Genomic DNA, 22,229 nt, shown 5'->3' on the forward strand with positions numbered 1-22,229 from the left:
AGCACACTATATAGACATCATATTTGAGGCCTTGGTAAAAAAAAAATACATTCGAGGCAACCATCCAAAAGCGAGAAATTATCAAATGCCTTCTTCTTGCCAATGGCCTCAAGCATGAGGTCTATGCAGTGTGCTGCACAAGGGGACCAGAAAATACGTTGCCTTTTATCTATTAATAACCTAGCCGTCGTTGTATTTAGCTGAATACATATTAGTCACAACTTGGACCACATTGTCCTCCCCTATCTTCTTTATGCACTAGTCAACCAAATTAAAAATGAATTTTGCATTATGAGACTTGTCAAAAGCATCAATAGACCTCAAGAACATTATCCTGAATGGACAATTCACCATCAAATTCATGATGCTTTTGTTCTTCGTATCACTCAATCCATTTGTCATGATTGTGCAACCATATACACCCCACATATCCTTGCGGGTTTTCATATAGTTATTGGTTAGCTCTAATTCTTTCTTAAATTTTGGCATTTTAAACCTAAGCAGATGGAGCCTTCAACCCTAGCCCACTGCTTCCAACATAATCTAGAAGCTACTCAAGTTTACTGCATTAAAAGAAATTTCTATGCTTGCTTGTAACAACTACGTCCCCACATATTAGACCACCTTATTTCTGTCTCCTTTCTTAAGATGGGGTCTCTAAACTTGTTTGACATTTTTCTCGTGGTAGTACTTCAGGATCACGGCAGAGGAAGAAAGCACCCATAGGCCCTCTTGTTTTTGGCCCACAAGAAGAACCAACCTCATTATAAATGTCTTCTTCCTCTCCTCGAACTCCAAAATTGTCTACACTCCTTAGAAGTTCATCATGTTTTTTTCTCACATCCTATTTCTTATTTTTCACACCCTCCAAGTACGTTATCATCTCTCTCATGAATTGGCAGGCGTTAGAGTTCATGCGGCTACATTCCCTCTAATGCCGGCTAAATGCTTATTCAATCTATTGATGCTGGCATTATATGATTTTTTACAAAACTTGCACTCTACTCTATTCTTGTCAAGGGGAATTGGACAAGATTCATACTTCCAACCTTGATCATTTGGCCTACTTGATTTCCTAGAAGTCATTATCTTCAATGACTAATAATTGATTATCAATGTGAATAAGAATCACTTGATCAATAAACCTATAAAATACACAAGTATAAAGAATTAACTATTAAGAAACTCGATTTAAGTTTTAAATGAAGATATAAGAAACTCGATATAAATTTTAAATGAAGATATAAGTTGTTAGTTTTACTATTCATAAAAGAATTCGATATAGGCCCAATTTCATTGTCCAAATGAAGAAAATTTCAATTAATCACAAAAAGAAATTTAATATTTCAACTACGAACATGTAATTCTTTCATAGAACAAATCACAACATAAGCAAAGACAAATCAAAACCCTTATTCAAATATGATAATGCTTTAAAAATATAAAAAGCAAATCAATGTCGGTGCAAACCTCGTCTAGTGGGTCGTTAAAAGCCTTCAACTATTAGAAGCTCCAAAAACAACCACAAACTATTGCCTTTTGTTTTTGAGAAGAACTCGAAAATTCATCGATCTTTCAATAAATCACAGATTCAAGGTTTTTGGGGAGTTTTAATCTTTCGAAAGAGCCACGTATTAGGTTGAGGGGTTTAAAAAACCCTTTTACCCCCTTTTTTGGGGGGAGACCCACCCTTGGCAACCTGCATCCATGCGGCTGCCTAGGTATTTTAGCAAGTTGGCCACCTCGGCGGCCGGATTTTCGAAAATTGCTAATGTCTTTTATCCGGAGATTCAGAGTCTGACAATTGATAATATTGGAGTTAATGAATAAATTATATATTATCACTTACATTTTTGTTTTTTTCATGGATTAACCTACTTTTTGAAATTTTTTTATATTTATTGACTGCATCGGGGTGATGCACCTGCATTTAAAACACTGATTGAAAGGGGTAGCACAATGACATGCTCAATGGGTAAGGGGTCTCTTTTCCCTCTTCAATAGCAAAACACCCTCCATGGACGCCAAATTGGAATTTTGGTGTTTTATTTGGGAAAAAATGTCCTTGAGTGGTCTGATAAAGGAAAAACAGACCTGGCATAGGGAATGTAAGAAGAGAATACAAAGGAAACAAGTGGGAAAATATTTGCATTTATTGTTTAAAATCAAGAAAAGGAGGGGAAATACATCGCATTGAGGAGCATTTGGCCCACAAAGCTGGAAATGTGGCCAACTGCCTCTCATGTGATGTATGAGATACAAAAAAGTATTGAATATAACATTATTTAGAAGCAAAAGAGGCTAACAATTGAATATGAGATTAGAAACCGTCATCCGGGTCCATGGAGGAGCTGTTTGATACTTGGGGAGGGAGAAGAGGAGGCTGAGGAGCCCTTCGAACTAGGAGGAGGCTTGGGGAAGAACCTAGCATCACAGTTTCTAGTGTCACTGTGATTAGAAAGCCAAGGAGGCAAGTTCAAGGTGGGATTGTGGCCTATTTCCCACCTAGGACAACACTAGGCTCCCAGCCAACCATCAAAAGTGCATTGGCTTGGAGAGCAAGCAATATGTTGAGAACATTTGTCTGTAGCCCTTTGGATGTATCATTGTGCTGTCCCTTTCAATGCCCTCAATTCCATTCAGTTCCAACATATTTTGAATGCAGTAGCATCCATAGGCTTGGAATACAAAAATCCTTCCCATCTGACTCTAGGACCATGTTACTAAATAAGGTTGTGGATGATGTTAAATGGTACATAGGCAAGTACAATGCGATATGGGAGACATATGGAAGTCCCATCATGGCTAATCGGGAGAAAGATAAAGAGACAGGCAAATGATTGATTTTTTTTTTTTTTTTGGGTACTGCCACAAGGAACAATTCTCTCGAGGTCTGTGGATGCCTCTCTAACATAATCAAGACTATGCATTATTTGAGTTATGTAGGGATGTTTTTGAGGAAGTGGGGGAAAAAAATGTGGTTCATTTTATTACTAACAATGCAGCTAATTACTCCCTTGGACAGCAGTTGTTGCAAGCTCATTATTCCACTTCTTTTAGGCTTATGCCCATTGTATAGACTTGATGCTAGAGGATATAGGAAAGATGGACTATGTTTTTAATGTTGTAGAGAGTGCAAACAGTATTTACAAAATTTATCCATAGGCACTTCTTTGAAAATTTATCCATAAGCACTTCTTTGTCCTCAATCTTATGAGGAAGTGTACAAATGGGAGGGAGTTAGCGGTGTCGATGATAAGTAGATTTGCTACTAACTTCCTCATATCACAAAGCATGTCGCATCAACTGATGCCCATTCAAGCATTATTTGATAATTGATATTGAGTCTCAAGTTTGATAGTCGAGACTATCTTGAAGAATCTGGTTCTAGGCTTCTTTGCTTGCTCTATTTAGGCACCAAAGAGAAACACAAATGTTCTCTGTATATTGAAGGGGAGATAAGTTTCCAATACGTCCCTGATTGGTTGTTCCTTTGCCTTTTGCTCTATGCTTAATATTCCTTGATAGAGAACAATAAAGGGCAGAGAAGGTTTCTCTCCTTAGTGCTCCTCGAAGTATTGGAGAAATCCCTGGGTGACCTGTTAATCAATCAGTCAGTGGACATTTTGCTCCCCTTTGTCATCCTCTTTGTTGAATGAATGAGGCCCAATAACAAATGTTTCAATAATTAAGGAGTGAAGTCCCACCACCTGTTACCAAATGCTCCCAACTTTTACTACTAACCTATTAGCCATCTCATCTAACCTGGCCTATATTTCGTCAATTCATTAAAATGTCATCCACTTTGCCAGCCTAAACTATACTTCTCAAAAGAGCGTATATTTTCTTAGAAATGACCTTGTATTTGTAGACTATACTAACCTGTACAAATAAAGGAGCCTATTTATGGTCATATTATTATTAACTATCTAGTTGAGTCAAGCAGCTTACATTAGCCACCTACCTTTAGTTCCAACCTTATTTCTTAGAACATTTTTTCCTTTCTCACTTAGAAAGGAGTGAGTGTCCTGGGTCCTCTTTCTTTTATGTGCTCTCCTTCTAGCCTCAACTGTCTTACATTCTTGAATAGACTTACTTGGAGTTGCGTGATCCATGTTCTCTCGATCGGTGCCTGTTTTTGTGTTAGCCAAATAGGTGAAAGGTTTGCTTTGCCCATTAAGGAAGCTATGCACTTTCTGACTAACTAGCAAGTAATTCAGTATCTGTGTTCAATAATAATTGATCTCCGTACCCTTGATTCGCTATGGCATAGCAGCACTTTCGCTTAGCATCCTTTCTCTTCATGGTTTCAAGTCTATATACCATGACTTTCTGGACTGGGACCTTCCCTCGTATTTTAACTTCTATATTGAACCTTGGATCCACTTTAGCCAGGTAGGTGACCAAGAAATCCACAGTTGACCCCGTTGTAAGCCTTCTCCATGTGCCCTGGTTTCGCGTCCTTGTGACCTGAACCATTGCATTAATGAGGCGCCAATCCCGGTTAAGGATCTGCTTGCCTCTTACATGGGCACCTTGGAAGATCAACCCATATCTTGCCTCAAACATTTGATTGCAACTTGCAAGGATTTTGGTCAAAAAAATTTTAGGCATTGGACACTAGTTTGTCTGGCCTGATGTCTTTAATTTCCACAGCGCCCACAAACCTTGGGGATCAGAGTAATGAAGGTAATATCCATCCAATTAGATCTTGGTAAAACTAGCGAGGCATGTCTATATAAATTTCCCTGTACAAATTCCCAGTAGTCCTGAAAAAAGAACATAGTAATAATGGAGAAACCATGAAGTTCCCGTCTCTTGAAGTGCAAAAACTAGTTTGCAACCTCTTCTCTGAAGTCCTCTCAAGACCTGCTGCTGCCTTGTAGAGAAAGCTCCTTGAAAAACTGTGGCCTCAAGGACTTCCACTTAATCCTCGAATCACATGTTTTGGACATGGATGATGCAAATAGTATTGCTGCTCGCTGAATGTTTTATTTTGTGGAAGAAGCTAGTATTCTTGTCTACATACAAGGTTTGAATTCCTTGTTAGAAAAAAAGGCCATTATTCTTGTTCCTTCCTTGAGCTATTGGATTCTAGGGTTAGTAAACTTAAGCCAAAATATTATATGCTCCTTTGGGAGCAAGTTGTGCATTCACTCCCTTGGGTAATACCCTCTCTTAAGAGTATTTTAGCACCCCAGATTTTGGGATCTGACCTCCTCAACCTAGTGACCAATTATTTTGGATGGTCAAATGTAAGTGTCTGAAAACTCAAAAATCCAAATTGTTCTCTTTGAAATGCTCATTTGGTGATCGTACAGAGGATAGGAGATGGGGCGGGGTGTTAAATCCTCCTAAGAGCTTTTGCCTAATGGGGTAAATGTACAGTTTGATCCCGGGCGAATACACTATTGCTTATTGTCTTGCGATGTCATAGTTATCCATTGTCAACGTTGAAGTCTTTCCTTTCTCTAGCCGTTAAAAGTAACACTCTCTTCCCAGTTAACCATGAAGGAAACAATGGCCTCAAAGATTTTCTTATTTTTCTTCAATTGATGATTGTTGTCCCAATTAAAACTGCCATTTTCCCTTGATAAACTTTACTGGATTTTTTAAATCTCTGTGTGATGATTCTTGAAATTGAAAGGTATGGTCCATCGGGGTAACATTTGTTCCATTTTGTGATAATAAAGATCAAAATGTGTCAAAAAAAAAAGAAAAAAGGTATGCGCCATTGTGGTCATCACGATCTAATGAAATGGTGAATGGTCATGGAGACTGTGACCACTCACGAGATTAGAATATGGCCCCAACTGTGGGTCCTACTCCTCCATCCACATCCATTGTGTCATTGGATGATGACGACCAGTGGACTATGGTTGTCTGTTACTAGATTGTAAGTATACTTTTTTACCGCTAAAGCTCTTAGCTATTGAAGAAGCCTAATATTCAGGCTCCATCAAATCCCCTCGTCTAGCAAATGATTTTCCGTCCCAAATGATGCCATCTGAGAGTGTAATGTTTCCTACCTGCATCTTCTCCTGCCTCACAATGATCTCAAAACTGAATAACAACCATTTGCAATTTCTATTCTTGAGACAACCATGCTGCTGATGTTTTTTAACAAAATCTTTCTTGTTCTTTGACCATGCATCTCTCCCCTAATATTTCAAATGCTTTTTCCCTTCGCAAAATGCAATGCATTCATTGTGTAGCATTTCTTCTTAATTTGTGCGCTATCAGGATGGTTGAGTTATTGATTCCTTTGGTTCGCATTCGTGCCATCACAACGGGTTTGTTAGCTTTCAAATCCTATTGTTCCTCTTAGGATAAATATATACAGTTTTTGGGTCGTCTGCAGCCAGTATTTAATCTAAAAGCATGTGATTCTTGAGATTTTTCTCTCTTTCTGTTTGTTTCAGCCGAGTATGCGGAAACCCACATGGGTTGATCCGCAAGTACGGGCTTATGTGTTGCAGACAATGCTTTCGTAGCAATGCTAAGGAAATTGGCTTCGTCAAGGTATATTACTTAATGTATTTATTCTAGCTTACGCATCGTTTTGTTCTTGTACGCATCTGTGTGTTTTATTTCAGCGGTGTGTGTGCATGCAATTCATCTTCCCTTTTTTTATTGTTTAAACTGGCTCATGGAGGTTTAAACATCTGATATGAAGCTTCTGTTTTTTTTGTGTTTTTTTTCCTTTTTTTTTTTTTGGCAGTGTCGCTGAGAAAATAAGGCTTGGTGTACACCATTGCGTGGCTGAAGAAGATGAAAGCATGACCCTTTGGATTTGAATACACTATTTTCATAAGAACATTATGTATATATTAATATTAATAACAATACAGTAATTTTGATGGGATGTTTACCTAAGAATTGTTAGGTTGAATGGCTTGAGACCAGTTTGGAAGGCCAGACTTCTTTGATCCTTACTGATTACCATTCTCTCTCTCTCGTATGCGCTTCTCATATTTGCTATGAATGCATATTCTGAATTTGTGTTTTTACATTGGAGTAGGAACCGCAACTAATATATACATATTCTGAATTTGTGTTTTTACATTGGACTAGGAACCGCATATTCTGAATTTGCCATGAATGCATATTTGCTGGGCTTCACGACCCATCTTTGTTGGAGGATCACTCCGTTTCCTTCTATTAAAAGAGAGATTTAGTTTCCTAGTTTTCAAGTTAGTTTAAAAAATCAGGATTTTTACTTTGAGACTATTTATTTACAAGGAATTCATAATTATTTTTGGCCATTAGATGTAAAATTAGATGGCTTAGGATAATGGGAGCATAATACAAAGTTTGAGATTTTATTTTTATTTTTTTTAACTTTTGGTTTTGTAAATGACACTTTTGCAACTACCTACTTGAAATCTGATGCTCAAGAGAGATTGTGTCTGCTTTGTATTAAAAATAATTAGTTTTTTGTATATTTTTTCTAAAAAAAACTGTTATCAAATGGGGAATGATATCATATCATCAAAGCTTTTTTTCAAGTATTTGGGATTTGATTTTTGTTTTTTTTGGTCTTCTATTTGAAGTTACTTGTACCACTTAACATGAGTAGTATTGGGTTCATGCAACAATGTGGCCAATCTTTTAAAATTTATTTATTTTTATCTAATCACCTATTAGAGTCATGTATTCATTTCGAATTCTATTTATTCTTGTTTTGTCATTCATCCATCTCAACATTTTCATCTCGACTATATTTATTTTATGGGTTTGTTGTTTTTTAATCACTCAACATTTATAAAATAAAGTTAGTCTCACAGTTGTCTTATATAACTTCCCTTTCAACATCATTAGTATGCGGTGATCACATGAAATATGATGATATATAACCTGAAAGTATGGTTTTAGAAATCGTTAATTTGGATTAGATTATCTTCTTTAATGTCCATTATTCTCTTTTTATAAATGGTTATTGAATGATTAAAATCATCAAACAAATGCAAAATAGGGATAATTGATATATATATATATATATATATATATATATATATATGGAAAATGTAAGTTCACTAGCTTACAGCTATATATAAACCCAACGGTTTATATTCAATCTGGGCTGATCCAATAATCACGATTGTATTTCTTATTTTAATTTTAAGTTTTTTATATAAATCTAAATCATTTTGAAATTTTTAGCATATCTTTTTTTAAGGCATTTTGGTTAATTTATATTTTTACAAATATTTTTTTGATATTTTTATGAAGAGCATGTTGATGGAAAGAATGCACGTTTAAAATATAATATGGATTTATAGAAAAATAATTAAAATTTAAATACGAAATGATATCGTGTATGTAAGGTCAGTCCAGATTCAATCTAGTGTTTTTTTAAGTCCCATAGTCCCCTCCCCATAAACTCTTATTTCTATATTTAATTTTTTTTATCACCAATTTGGATTGGTCCAAAACATAGTTAGCAACTCGGCTATTAATCGCCAAATTTTTAAAAAAAATCGGAGATTTTTTAAAAAACGTTTTAAACACCGACTTTTTTAAAAGTTGGCCAAAAAAGCGGTTTTTCTTAAAACCGTTAAAAACGCGTTTTTTAGGAGGAACTAAAAAAAGGGGGGGTTTTTTTTTCACTTGCCATTTTTTAGAAAGAAAAACAACTATTTTCCTAATCTAATAATTTATAAAAGAACAAATTATTTCCACAAAAACAAATCCGAAAATGAAAGGTACGATTTTATTTTATTTTTCTTTTTAACTTCAACATGATGCATATTTCGGTGGTTATTTTGCAAAAAAAATACTGTGTGCAGCATGATTTCAATGCCCTACAAAAATTGTGTGCAGCAAGAAAATACTATGTGCATCAAGAAAATACAGTGTGCAGTATGATTTTGCAAAGAAAATAATGAGTAAAGAAAGTCATTTGTCTTACAAATACCTTATCAGACTAAATGCTTCATTTGCCCTTTCGATTTAGCTGCTGAAACGCTTCATTTGCCCTTTCGATTTAGCTGCTGAAACGCTTCATTTGCCCTTTCGATTTAGGGTTGACCTTCTGGGTTTCTTCTTCCACTTCGTAGAGTTCGTCATTCGATTTAGGGTTTACCTTATTTGAAAACAGGGGAGATAGAGAGAGAGATATGCAACCATATATTGTTTACCTTCTTTGAAAAACTGTGATTTCCTTCGAAAAACAGGGGAGATGAGTTCGCTGTTCTACCGTCTGTTCTCTCGATTTACACTTTGCCTTCCCTTTTACGGTTTTACCTAATATGTGTAGACTTATATATTCTATATTTTTTATTTTATTAAAATACAGGAAAGAAGATACCATGTTAGGTCAAAAGATTCATTTTGGGAATATTGTTAAAAAAAGAGAGCATAAATTGTATTGTAATTTTTATTTTCAGAATTTCACAATTTTTAACATTTTAATTTATCCGATTTTTTTACTCCGATTTTTAGAGCCTAGTCCGATATATTGGTGATACCCATACATGAAGTATTTTTGCCAATCCATATTTTATAATCGAATTTTTCATCCGACTTTTTAAAATAAAAACGATTTATTCTCGATTTTAAGTTAAGCCGATTTATTGAAAGTCCCCGACTTGCTAACTATAGTCCAAACCCGGTCTGGATTGCCAATCTAGCAATCCGACACAAGTTTGTCGATGAATGATCCACGCCATTGATCTGGAATTAAAAAAAAAAAAAAACAAGAAACGATGATAGAGATCTTCATACTTGAACCATGATAGAGATCTTTCCACGTCCAAGCACGGCCTCTAAGGACGCCATGAAAGCAACACTGGCAAAAATAAACCCTAAAAAAAATGAAAAGGGAGAAACCAGTGAAAATAAGAAAGAAAGGTCGCCCCCAGTTACAGTACACCTGGTTTTTATGCTGGTTCTAGCCACCAAATATGGTGTGTGTCCATTCACTTTAGATGGTGCAAATATGTCTTGAACATATAGTGTAGACGTCAAGGCCTTCATAGCATCACATGGAAGCCTTGACATGCAAAACACTTTTGTTCAAGCCTTAGATGCACTTGGCACTTTTCCATTATTGAAGTAGGGTTTTAGCTTAAAGCTTTTTCCATTTTAAAAAGGGTGAGGTCTATATATAAGGAGCTCATTTTATATTATACAAGTATGTTGCACCTCTAAATTTTGCCGAAAGAGTTCCCTTTTTATTTGACTTTTAGTGTTGGAAATCTTATAATAGCTTGAAAAGCCATTTTAACCCAATAATGAAATTCGAAATTTTAAATATAGTACAGATCAAGAATATCTATCAACATTTGAAAATCTTGAAAATAGATATGGTCTAGATAACTTGTTATAAGATGCACTATTTTTAATACTTAGAATTTTTTTTTTCTTTTTTTATATCCATACATTCGAGGTCAAGATGACCAATTGGAAAGTTTTCCAACTTAAAAACACACTTTTTTACTAGATTTTTTAGATGCACCTTACTTCTAGTATAAGGCTGCAAACTTATACAAACTTTTTCTTTTGGTCAAAGCTTTATTTAAAAGCATATGCAATATTTAATGCCATTATATCCTTTACAAAATTTGGCATGACTAATATGCCCTCTAGGTCCTCCAATTCTTGATAGCAATTGGGTGATGGAGCTTTGTTGGGCTTAGAATTTTAGGAGTAGAGTTTTCGGGCCACTTGGTGGAGCTCTATCAAGGAGCTTTCATCGGGCTTGGACTTTTCGGAATGTTCAGTTGCAAATTCGCAAAAAATAGCAAATAGCGTCAATGGGACCAAGATTGAGGGTGTTGAAGAAAGGGATAGAAATGGATTTCAGCTTTTTTTTTTTTTTTTTTTTCAACACAATTAGGGGCTAGTAAGGCATGATGATACAACTCAAATAAAATAAATCGACACCAAAATGACAAAATGATCTTTAGTTCGTGTGAGTAGCGATTTAAGGCTTATTTCTCGAAAGAAAGAAGCATATATCAATGCACCATGCGAGATTTGGGATGTGATTTCTGATTCATTTAACTTAGATTGGATAGTGGAGCAAAGAGAGATGCAATCTTTTATCAATATATCTTCATATTAAACTAACCTCATATCTAGTTACCATTTCATGGTTTTCAATCCCACAGATATTTTCAACAAGATAACTCTTAATCTATTTCAAAAAACAGATAAGAATTTGCCTTCCCCATTGAATCACAAAAAAATAAAATAAAATAAAATAAATAATTACTTACAAAGGCCCATCATTCAGTCCATTTTAGCACACTGGGTATGTATTGCCTTCATCTTACTTTGATAAAATGTCTAATTTGCATTGGCTTTATTGTTTTCAAATATCAAATTTTATCCCATTTAGTTGATTATCACCTTTGTGGTATGTTAATTATTTGGATTATATTTCTATTTTTTATCTTTGAAAATTACGATGTGCTATTTTTTAGTTCTAATTTCTTCATATTGTAATGCTGACAAATATAAATCTTCGAGGTGATAATATTTTGCATTTTCAACAATAGTTGAGACAATAGTTAGCAAGTCAGGGACTATCAATAAATCGGCTCACCATAAAATCGGAAACAAATCATTTTTATTTTAAAAAATCAGATGGAAAAATTGGATAAAAAATACCAATCGGCAAAAATACTTCATATAAAGATATCCCGAATATATCGGATTAGGCTAAAAAAATCAGATGAATTTATAATATTATAATTTTTGAATTCTAAAAAATAAAAATTATGTCAAAGCCATCAATTACTAATTCATCAATAAAAACTTTACTAGACTAATATAATTAAGTCAATTAATTTAGATGTCTCGTGACTCTCATCCAATCATCTACTATTAAATATATAAATAATTAGTATATACCAAAAAAAGTACCATATAAATCTACCCATTAAATACTTTAAGAAACATCACACCTACTTATTACATACAAAAACAAATATACTATATAAATTTATTCATTAAAATACTTTAAATATGGTATGGTGACAATATACTATAAATTTATTCATTAAATACTTAAACATAACTCCTACTTAGCAGGTGCCAAAAAATAAATACACGATTTTTATTTTCTCATTACAATTATTTAACTATGATATGGTGACGATGGTCATTTCATAACTGTGGTTAAAGTTTTATAAATTTCTTTAGTTGAAAATAATGTTCGTAGAAATTTGGGTTTTACATCTATGTTTATTGTGCAGAGAGATAAGGAAGAATTGCGAAAGAAGAAGAGAGAAGAGAGAAAAAGAAAGAAGGAAGAGACGAAAATAGGGCTCGGCTCATAGCCATATTAGGGTTCATAGAGAGAGGAAAGAAGAAGAAAATGATTTTCACAAACCCAAATGGAAGGGGCCCTAATTGATTTTAAGTTTTCACAAACCCTAATGGAAGGGGCCCTAACTGATTTTAGTTTTCACAAACCCTAATGTAAGGGGCCCTAACTGATTTTTAGAGAGAGAAGGAAAAACCCTAATGGAAGAGACCTAACTGATTTTTAGAGAGAGAAAAAAAATATGAGATACTAATTAAGTAGATGGGATGCTGATTTGGGATAGTTTGAAGAGGGCTTTTCTCTCTGATTTGAAATAGTTTGGAGAGGGCTTTTCACTTTCTTGAGAAAACAGAGCTGAATGGTTAAGTTTGGGGAACTAATCCTATATGTACAATTGCTTGCTTCTGTAAGTTTACAGTTTACACAATCAAAAACAAAATATTGATTACTTGGTCCTATAGTCACACTCTATGCTTCTCATTCATCAGTAAAAGAATTATGCTTTGAGTTTTAATTTGTGCCATTGACAGTATTTTCATAAAAACAATCATCGCAAATAACAATTATCACAAATACTCACAACAATCTGCATGTCTATGATTTCTTTACACAATAATTTACTTTACAAAATGATTTGCTATAAATAGTATTTCATTTACGCAATGATTTTCCAAAAGGACAACTGAAATTTACATCTATTTGAGTAAGTTTTAAAAAAAAATTCATACCATCAACCTGCCTTTGAATAACACAATGGGGATAAAAGTTTCTATTTTAGTTTGTTTTTGAAGTAATTTTTTTTAAAAAAATTTGAAGTAATTTTTTTTCTTTTTTAAAGCATAAAAGTAGCAATGGCTGCGATAAACAAAACAAGAAAAAAAAAAATATTTTTCAAAAAAAAAATATAGGTAAAAAAAGATACGATTGTTTTCCCTGATTTAAATCGTATTATGAAAAAAACTGGTTTTAAACAGGCTTATGAAAATTATGCGATTTTTTGCTGACCTTTTCAAAAAGCTGCCATTTAAAACTGTTTCTATAAAGAAGCCGAATTTTAAAAAAAATCGCCGATTAAACGGCTATTTGGTAACCATGGTTGAGACCCACTTCACAATTTCAGTTACCTTTAGTCACATTTTTGTCATATGTAAGGGCGGCTATTTGGTAACTATGGTTGAGACCCACTTCACAATTTCACTCACCTTTAGTCACATATTTGTAAGGGTTATGTGCATTTTTTAAACTTCTGTTTTTGAAGAATGGAATAGTTTATAAATTTTATTTTGTTGCATGCATCTATTTTAATATTTTAGGTTTTAATGTTGCCTTGGACTTTTTATGACCGTTGGTTGTAGTCGTGTAGATCGTTTACAATTTCTAAGCTCAAAATCACCGTTGATTTGTTTATTTCCTTGGGATTGAACCATTTAAATGATGGGGTAATTTTATAATTTTATAATTTTGAAAATATTTTTTTAATATTGTTATATGACGATATTAAGTATATGCGTCTAAAATTTCAACTCAAACTAATTTTTAGAAAAAAATTAAAATTTAAATAGTAACGTGTATTTTTAATCATCTAAATAATAATAATAATAATAATAACAATGAAAAACCAAAGTGTCTACAGTACAATTCTCTTTACAATATCAACCATAATAATGAAATAAATTACTTAAATACTTGGGAAAAAAGAGATGATTTGCATCGTAGGTTCATCCCAAAACTAAGCCCCAGTGTTTTAAAACCGGACTATCTCCAATTGGGAGGGAATCAATCAAAACCAGTATGGATCATAACCCAGTTCCCCCTTTGAAATATATATATATATATATATATATATATATTTTTTCTTTTTAAGTCTATCTAATATTTTCGTGGGTCTCTTCTAAATCCACACTCTATAAACCCGTATTTTAGTATACATTATATAAAGTTCTAATTATTTCTTAATATTTTTTTGATCACCAATTCAGACTGAATCAAACCCAATCAAAATTTCGGATTCAACGATCCAACACAACACAAATATGCAATTGAATAATCAAAACACGGTGACCACCTATTATCTTTCAAGGACAAGAAATAAAACACTTTAAATTCTTCAGTTACTTAGGAAATAGCCTATGTGACTAGAGTGGTGCATTGATTTCTTCACTTACCAAATGAGGAGGGGTGCCTCACCAATTAAAAAACGAAGAAATGGATAAATGATTGAATTGCTTTATTCTTGAGATGAAATAAAATAAAATTAGTCAGAAAAGAACATAAAGGCATAATCAAATAAAGAATGAAAATTAAAAAATAATAACAATAAAAACAGGTAGGGGCTGGTGGTAGCGCCCCCCTTTGTCACCATGATTTCTATTCCCACCACTAATGCCAACATACTGATACTTTAAAAAAAAATTACTTGAAAAAAATAGGTATGAGCCTTTACCACTTATTACCCAAAAGAAAAAAAAAACAAAAAACAAAAAAATCAAAGAAGAAATATCTACACCACCTCTTTTCTCTACTTACACCTCCAACCTAATTTCCTTCACATCTCCTTCTCTCTCTCTCTCTAACCACCAATTGCATTCACTCCCACTTCTTTTTCCTTTTAAATTCCTTGTCTCCCACAGGCTTTCTCTCTCTAACCAGAAATGGCTTTCTCTCTCTTCCTCTGCAACTATCTCTCATTCCCCCACACCATCTCTCTGACCTCCTCCTCCTTCCACCCTCCCTCCCTCAGCCTCCACCCCGCTTCCCCCAACACCTTCTCCACCCACTCCTTCCCCCCAACACCTTCTCCACCCACTCCTTCTCCCCAATCTCCGCCGTCCATCCCGTTCCCAATCTCCGCCATCCCCTCGCCGCAATCCACACCGTCCACTCCCTCCGCATCTCCACCGTCCATCTCCACAATCTCCTTCCAGAATTCGATCTCTCTCGCTCTCTTGGCCCTCCAAGCCGGGGCCGCCACCCCCCAAATCCTCTCAAAAAAATCAACCAAGTCGAACCCAGCCCACTTCACCCCATTGGCTCGAACCCACAGCACCGGGTTCGAGCCCACGTCTGGGCTCGATGGTATATAAAAATCTCCATAGATGGGAACCGACTCTCTGATCAAGGCATCGGCCTTGGTTTTAACCAAACTGGGTTCGCTAGGCTTGGACCCAAAGCTTGAAGGCCAGTGATTTGTGAGCCAGTGGGCTAGCCCCGTGCTCAGGTGGGCTCGAGCTGAGACGAGCCCTTGGGTCCCCAATTGGCGCCAGTTTGGGAAGCCATGGCCGACTGGCACGCCCGCCTCGAGGATGATTCGAAGGTCTGGTGGGAAGGAGATGGAGAGGGAGGTTTCTAGGGTTTTGAATTCTTGGTTTGTGAGGCCTGGGGCTATGGGGATTGAGCAGGAGCTCAGATGGTTGATTACGGTTTTGGCGTAGGCAGCATAGGAGAAGCAAGCTCTATTGGCATCATTTCGTTGCAGGGGTTTAGGGTTTCGGGAATTTAGTTGAGGGGAATTAGGGTTTTGGAGGTGTAGTTGCGGGGGACTAGGGTTAGGGTTGGGGGGGTCTAGTTCCAACAGTTTAGGGTTTTGGGGTTTAATGGGGTTTGTTGGTGTTTGGAGATCATCGATGTGATGGACCTGAGGTGCCATGGCTTGAGAAGGAGATCGTGGTTTTTGCTATTTTTTACTGGATTTCTTCAGAAGAGAGAGAAGTCAGATAATGAAGGTTTGTCTGCAATAGCAGAGGTACAGAGAGATGGAATCCGATGATTACTGAGAAAAACAGGGAGATCTACTCCAAAAAAACAGCAGAGAGATTATTGAGATCTCTGACTCAGACTTTCGATTAACCATATCCTCAAAGGATTGGAAAATTTAGCTTAAATTGTGAAATCTTGAATTTATCAGTTCATGAATCTCCTTAAATTGTTAAACCTTGAATTTATCAGTTCATGAATCTCATTAAATTGTTAAATCTTGAATTTAGCAGTTCATGAATCTCTACTTCGGTTAGCTTCATTCCTTGATTTCGCGAGCTTCAGTTATTTTTTTGCTATTGTTACGGATAAGTAATTGCCTCGTTCAATTTTTCAAATTTCAAAGAAGTAAGATAGGGTTGACTTGAAGTATTTTAAGGGATTGTGTACCAAAGGAAAATTTTATATAAGGTGTCAGCCTTATTTTGTACCGGTAAGGTGCACCTAAAAACCCAATAGAAAAAAAAGTTGTTCTTACTTCGGAAAACCTTTTAATCAATCATCTCGACCACTAGATTTATAGGCATAAAGAAAGGTGATTTTTGGTCCTAAAATAATTCATCTTTTAACATATTATTTTGACAGTTCATTTTTAAAATTTTCAAGTATTTATAGATTTACTTGATTGTTACTATTTTTATAACTTTAAATTCCATAATTGAGAGCAATATAGATTTTCATATCATTACAGGACTTTGCGGTACTGAAACTGCATTTCCAATATAGTTTTGAGGTGCACCTTACTTTTATAGTATGAGGTTGGCACCTTATACAAACCTCATCCTACCTGAATAGTTACAAGAAGTCACAATTACTCATGCCTTGGGCGTAGAATTAAATAGTGTGGGGTGAGACATGAAGGTTGAGAATAAAATAAAATACTTTGTATGGTCAATGACAATTTTGCAACCACTTAATTTTGAAAAGTATATAATGGAATCATTTATTTTTGGTATAAGGTGGTCACAATTAATCTTGACCATTGAATGTGAAATTGGGTGGCTACATTATGTCATTGATCAAATTCAAAATACAAAATTAATTTTTTCGAATTTTATGATACATCCAAGCTATCAGATTTTACATCATATGATTATAAATAATTGTGTCTTCCAAGGTAAATAGTCTCATTATATACAATCTCTTAATTTAAAATATAACAGGCAAGAGTTTTTATGACCTCTTTATACTAAAATTAATTAGTCTATTTGTATTTCTAAATGCTAAGGAATGTAAATCACTTCTTTTAATAGTGCCACGAAATAGAAAGACGGACATAGAGCAGCGCACACCCTATAGAGTATATCTATACAATAAACATCTACAATGGAATTGGGATTGGGTCTAAGTTGAGATTAACAATGCTATATCTCAAACTCTGATTAAAAATGTTATATCTCAAGCTTGATTCTTATCACTAAACTACCCAAAAAAAAAGACAAAAATGAATTTGCTTGAATTTCAGTGATAACCGACACTAAATCTTAAGTTTGATTCTACCCGTTGAGCTACCTCCCCACCCTTAAAAAAAAAAACAAAAAGAATCGGGCTTGGGCTTGAGTGTTAGCGGCTAACGGATGGTTAGCAACACTACATGACAAGCTCGATTCTTACCACTGAACTACCTAAAAAAAAATATCGATCGTCCTATTCTTGAATATTGAAAAATAAAATTGCTATCCTTAAAATAGGGGTTGTCGAGGCTTAAAAGCAAAAAAAAAAAACAACTCGTTTAGTCATCTGTTGTCTATCGAGAAGTATGGACAATGATGTTTGGATACCTAACTTGAATTAAAGGGTATTTTATTTTAGGAAAAGTTTTTATAAAGCTTCAATCTTACTTCTAAATCTATCTAAGGTTGTGGCAAGATGTAGATTTGATAGTGTTGTTTTAACATATTCGTTAAATTTTTCAGAGAGATGTCAAATCCACACTGTCCAACTAAAATAGCAAATGTAGAATTCCTAAAGCTTACTTCTATTAGTAAGATTGCCACAAACATGCAAAAAATTTATGATCATGAGAATATAATCAAATGATATATATATATATATATATATATATATATATATATATATATATATATATATATATATATGAGTAGTAATCATATAGGATCCTCCCCCACAGGAACCCAAAGGATCACCATTAAATTTGGCACAGATCCCTAGAAAAGTTATCACATGAGTGTGGGACTGGACTTTTTGAGAGATACATGCCAAATTTAATGGTGATCCTTTGGGGTTCCATACATATGGGTAGGAGAGGGTCCTATAAGATCATTACTATATATATATATATATATATATATATATATATATATATATATATATATATATATATATATATATATATATATATATGCTACAAAACGCCTATAGGCGAAAATGAACAGTGATTTAATCTACCATCATCATCGTCCAAAGTTCATCATATGATCACAATTGTTTGGTAGTATTTTATTTTTCATTTTTTTTCTACAAATCGGAATGATCTGAAATTTAAAACGTGTGTTCATCAAAAATAGGAAAATCTACTAAAAAATATCAAAAAAATATTTTACATGAAAATAATTGATCAAAATACCCCCGATAAGTTTTAGGGGTATTTTGGTCATTTGATTTGGTGAAGTAATTTTTTTATATTTTTATTAGGTGCACCTCATTAATATGTACACACGCTCTAAATTTCTGATCATTCCAAACGATAAACTTTGGACGGTGATTAGGGTAGGCTAAATCACTATTCATTTCACTAATAGGCATTGAGAAGATTTTTCCTATATATATATATATATATATATATATATATAAGTAATGATACTATGAGACCCTCCCACATCCATTTGAGTAGAACCCCAAAGGATCACCATTAAATTTTAACACAGATCTCTAAAAATGTTATCACATGGGTGTGGGACTTGGGTGAATGGGTTTATTGATAACTTTTATAGACATCTAAAAACGTTATCACATGGGTGTGGGACTTGGGTGAATGGGTTTATTGATAACTTTTATAGACATCTGTGTTAAAATTTAAGAATGATCATTTGGGGTCCTACTCACATGGGTGTGGGAGGGTCTCATAATATCATGATTATATATATATATATATATATATATATATATATATATATATATATGAGTTTATCTAGAGTTAACAACCCCTCAAAATACAAAGGTTCAAGTTAGATGGGGTTGTAATGAGTGTATTTATCAAAACAATCATTATTAAAAAATTATTTAAATAGATAACTTTACTATCAAAAGGATAAATTTGAAATTTTTACAAAAGTACAATGGCATTTTAGAAGTTATCATCAAATTTGAAATTTTCACAAAAGTACAATCGTAATTTAGAAGTTATTTTCCTGGAATTTTATTTGTATAGTGCCTTTGTCTTTTAGTTAAAATTTCAACTTTACTCCTTATGGAGATGACAAAAATAACTTTTGTTTTGTAGTAATATTTACAAAATTGCCCCATAAAAGTAACTTTTTTAAAAAAAAATAGACTATAAAATTAATAAATCCACTCTTCACAACTCTCTCTATTTTAAACATTTGTAAATTGAAGGGTTGTGAAGTTTAGATTATCCTATATATATATATATATATATATATATATATATATATATGGGGTAAAGATCCTGTCAGCCAACGACCCAGATTAATATGGGTCCAATCTAATAGACACGACCTCATTTTGTATTTCAATTTTCATTTTTTTTTATACAAATCAAAATCACTTAAAAATTTGAGAGTCTAAACTTCAAAAGTAAAAGAATCTAATAAAAATATAAAAAAATATTTAATATAAAGTGATCAAAATACCATCGAAAAGTTTTGGAGGTATTTTTATCGATTTATATTTTACGAATTATTTTTTTATATTTTTATTAGGTGCGTTTTGAAGAGAATAATGAACGTCTAAAACTTCAAATAATTTAAATTTGTAGAATAAAAAAATAAAAATTTAAATACAAAATAAGGTAATCACCGTCTGATCAGCTCATATTCAATCTAGGTTGTTGGCTGACACTGTAGCTGCTAACCTGTGGGCTGACATAATCCATATATATTCAAAAATATAAGAAGACATTTTTCCTTTATGTTTTTATTGAAATGTGGTTGCAATTTGAGTCATACGTTTCTTAAATATAGAGATAAATTTATTCAATTAGAAAGTAATAATAAATATATTGTTGCATGAGACGTTATTTTGTCAACTTTTACATTTTTTGTTAAAGTGCATCACTGAATATAAATTAATTGATTTGGAAAAATCTGTTTTCTCTTCAATTTTTATTGGTTAAGTGATTCCAGCCGATTTCTATAGTTAAAGGACCAGGTTTGAGTAAAGGGAAAGTTTTCTATATGCCACTAAAATATAATGAATTTTATATATGTCGCTCTCTACCAGCTCTCTGATTTGAATGGATGGATGGGATAACTTTAGCTATAGTGTCACCAATGAACCACTAACCACATCTTAGAGTGTTTGATTTTTATTTTGTTTTCTATAAATCATATGAATATGAAATTTGGTATGTGTCATCACATCAATGGGGCACATCTACCAAAATTATATATAAAAAAATATTTCTAAAATGAATATGTTTTTTTATAAATTTTTGTGGATGCGAGTTTGAGAGAAGATTGGACTCCCCAAATCTGGTATCAATATCATTTATTGAAAAGTAAAAATATCATAGTATTTACACTTGACGTTATGATTAGGGTCATCTTAACCGTCCATTTAGATTGTATAGCTCAAAGAAGGTGGTATATATAAAGTCCCCACACCTAGTGGTGTATAGAAAGCTTTATATTAAGCAAAACTATTTATAATCAAGGAAAATCTATGTAAATATCCCATGTTCAAAATTAAAAAATATCCCAAATATTTATTATATATTATGTTTTTGTCATTTTTAAAAGAGAAAATCTAGTATCTGGTTCAACTCAAACTTTGGTTGTCTTTTTTCTCCCCACAATACACCTTTAAAAAATATAAAAATAATAAATTTGTATAAATAATTTAAATCAAATTATATTAAATTTTAATTTTAAAAATTAGATTTAAATCCTTATTTTAAAAGCCCATATTTAAAACAATTGATTTAACAAAAATCTAATTTATCTTCAATTTTTATTGGCTCACTAATTCCAACAGCCGCTACATTTAAAGCACCAGGTTTAAGTAAAGGGTGCAGTTGGCATACGGATGCATCCGTAGCTGTACAGGTAAGATGCACCGTCAAATTTTATCATGGTATATAATTTTGATGTAAAATGTCCTTAGGATTATCTCAAAATCTGTTTTTATATCTAATTAAATTTAAAAAATGGTTAAAATCAAGCAGATCTATAAACATATGAAAATCTTGAAAATGTACGGTATAGATAATATGTTGTAAAATGCACTATTTTTTAGACTTAAAATATTTTTATTTTTCATGGTCATACATCTCGATGTCGATATGATCAATCAAATGGTTTTTCAACATTAAAACTACCTTTTCGGATGGATTTTTTAGGTGCATCCATGATTTTACATTTTAAGGTTGCATCCTCATATAAACTTTTTCCTTAAGTAAAAGGAAAGCTTTATATACACCACAAGGTGTAGGGAATTTATACATCCCCTCTCTACCATAAGGCTAATCTGAATGGATAGATAGAATAGCTTAAATTATAATGTTACTAGTGAGCCTCTAACTATTTGATCTAAAGCTTACATCTTAGAGGTTTTAATTTTTAATTTGCATTCTACAAATCATATGAATATGAAATTTGGTACGTGTCAATGTGGCATACCTACCAAAAATATGAAAAGAATAATTTCAAAAATCATAATGAGCTAATAATTTCAGAGGTATGTTGGCCATTTTATTTTATCGTAAATATTTTTTTATATTTTTGATAGATGCGAGATTGAGAGAAGATTGGAAGCCCCAAATTCGATATCAATAAAAAATAAAAACAACATAGTATTTAGGCATGACATTATAATTGGGATGACATTATAATTGGGGTCATCTCAGCCACCCATTTGGATCAAACAACTCAGAGGGGATGGTATATACAAAGTCCCTATACCTAATGGTGTATAGAAAGCTTTCCATTAAGCAAAACTCTTTATAAGTGGGGAAAATTTATGCAAATATCTCCCTATATGTTTTAAAATTAAAAAATATCCC

General features: G+C 33.3%; 2 protein-coding genes and 1 long non-coding RNA gene across 3 annotated transcripts in view; 1 reads left to right on the top strand and 2 right to left on the bottom strand.

The window, feature by feature from the left end:
* LOC148779240 (small ribosomal subunit protein uS14z/uS14y/uS14x-like) overlaps window positions 1-6,931 on the top strand; it is a 45,741-nt gene extending 38,810 nt beyond the window's left edge. Inside the window, exons 2-3 of the mRNA XM_088855128.1 lie at window positions 6,423-6,522; window positions 6,722-6,931. Of these exons, the coding sequence (XP_088711254.1) occupies window positions 6,423-6,522; window positions 6,722-6,730 (109 nt within the window). The 3' untranslated portion in view covers window positions 6,731-6,931. The remainder of the gene's footprint in view (window positions 1-6,422; window positions 6,523-6,721) is intronic.
* A 43-nt stretch (window positions 6,932-6,974) lies between these two features.
* Window positions 6,975-9,231, bottom strand: LOC148779241 (uncharacterized). The gene is made up of 2 exons (XR_016047055.1): window positions 8,918-9,231; window positions 6,975-7,158 (listed from the first exon to the last, which is right to left on the bottom strand). It is a non-coding gene; the product is annotated as an uncharacterized LOC148779241 (long non-coding RNA).
* Window positions 9,232-14,500: 5,269 nt separating this feature from the next.
* On the bottom strand, window positions 14,501-17,567 carry LOC18442486 (uncharacterized). The gene has a single exon (XM_006852702.3). The coding sequence runs from the start codon at window positions 15,918-15,920 to the stop codon at window positions 14,952-14,954; it is 969 nt and encodes a 322-aa protein (XP_006852764.2). The 5' UTR covers window positions 15,921-17,567; the 3' UTR covers window positions 14,501-14,951.
* Between the last annotated feature and the right edge of the window lie 4,662 nt (window positions 17,568-22,229).

This window comes from Amborella trichopoda, chromosome 13 (assembly GCF_054954075.1).
Source record: "Amborella trichopoda isolate Santa Cruz 75 chromosome 13, AtrichopodaSantaCruz75HAP2 v2.0, whole genome shotgun sequence".
In the NCBI taxonomy this organism is placed as follows: Eukaryota; Viridiplantae; Streptophyta; class Magnoliopsida; order Amborellales; family Amborellaceae; genus Amborella; species Amborella trichopoda.

Excerpts from the sequence above, each read along its gene's own strand:
- LOC18442486 (XM_006852702.3), bottom strand. The coding sequence starts at position 15,920 with ATGGCACCTCAGGTCCATCACATCGATGATCTCCAAACACCAACAAAC.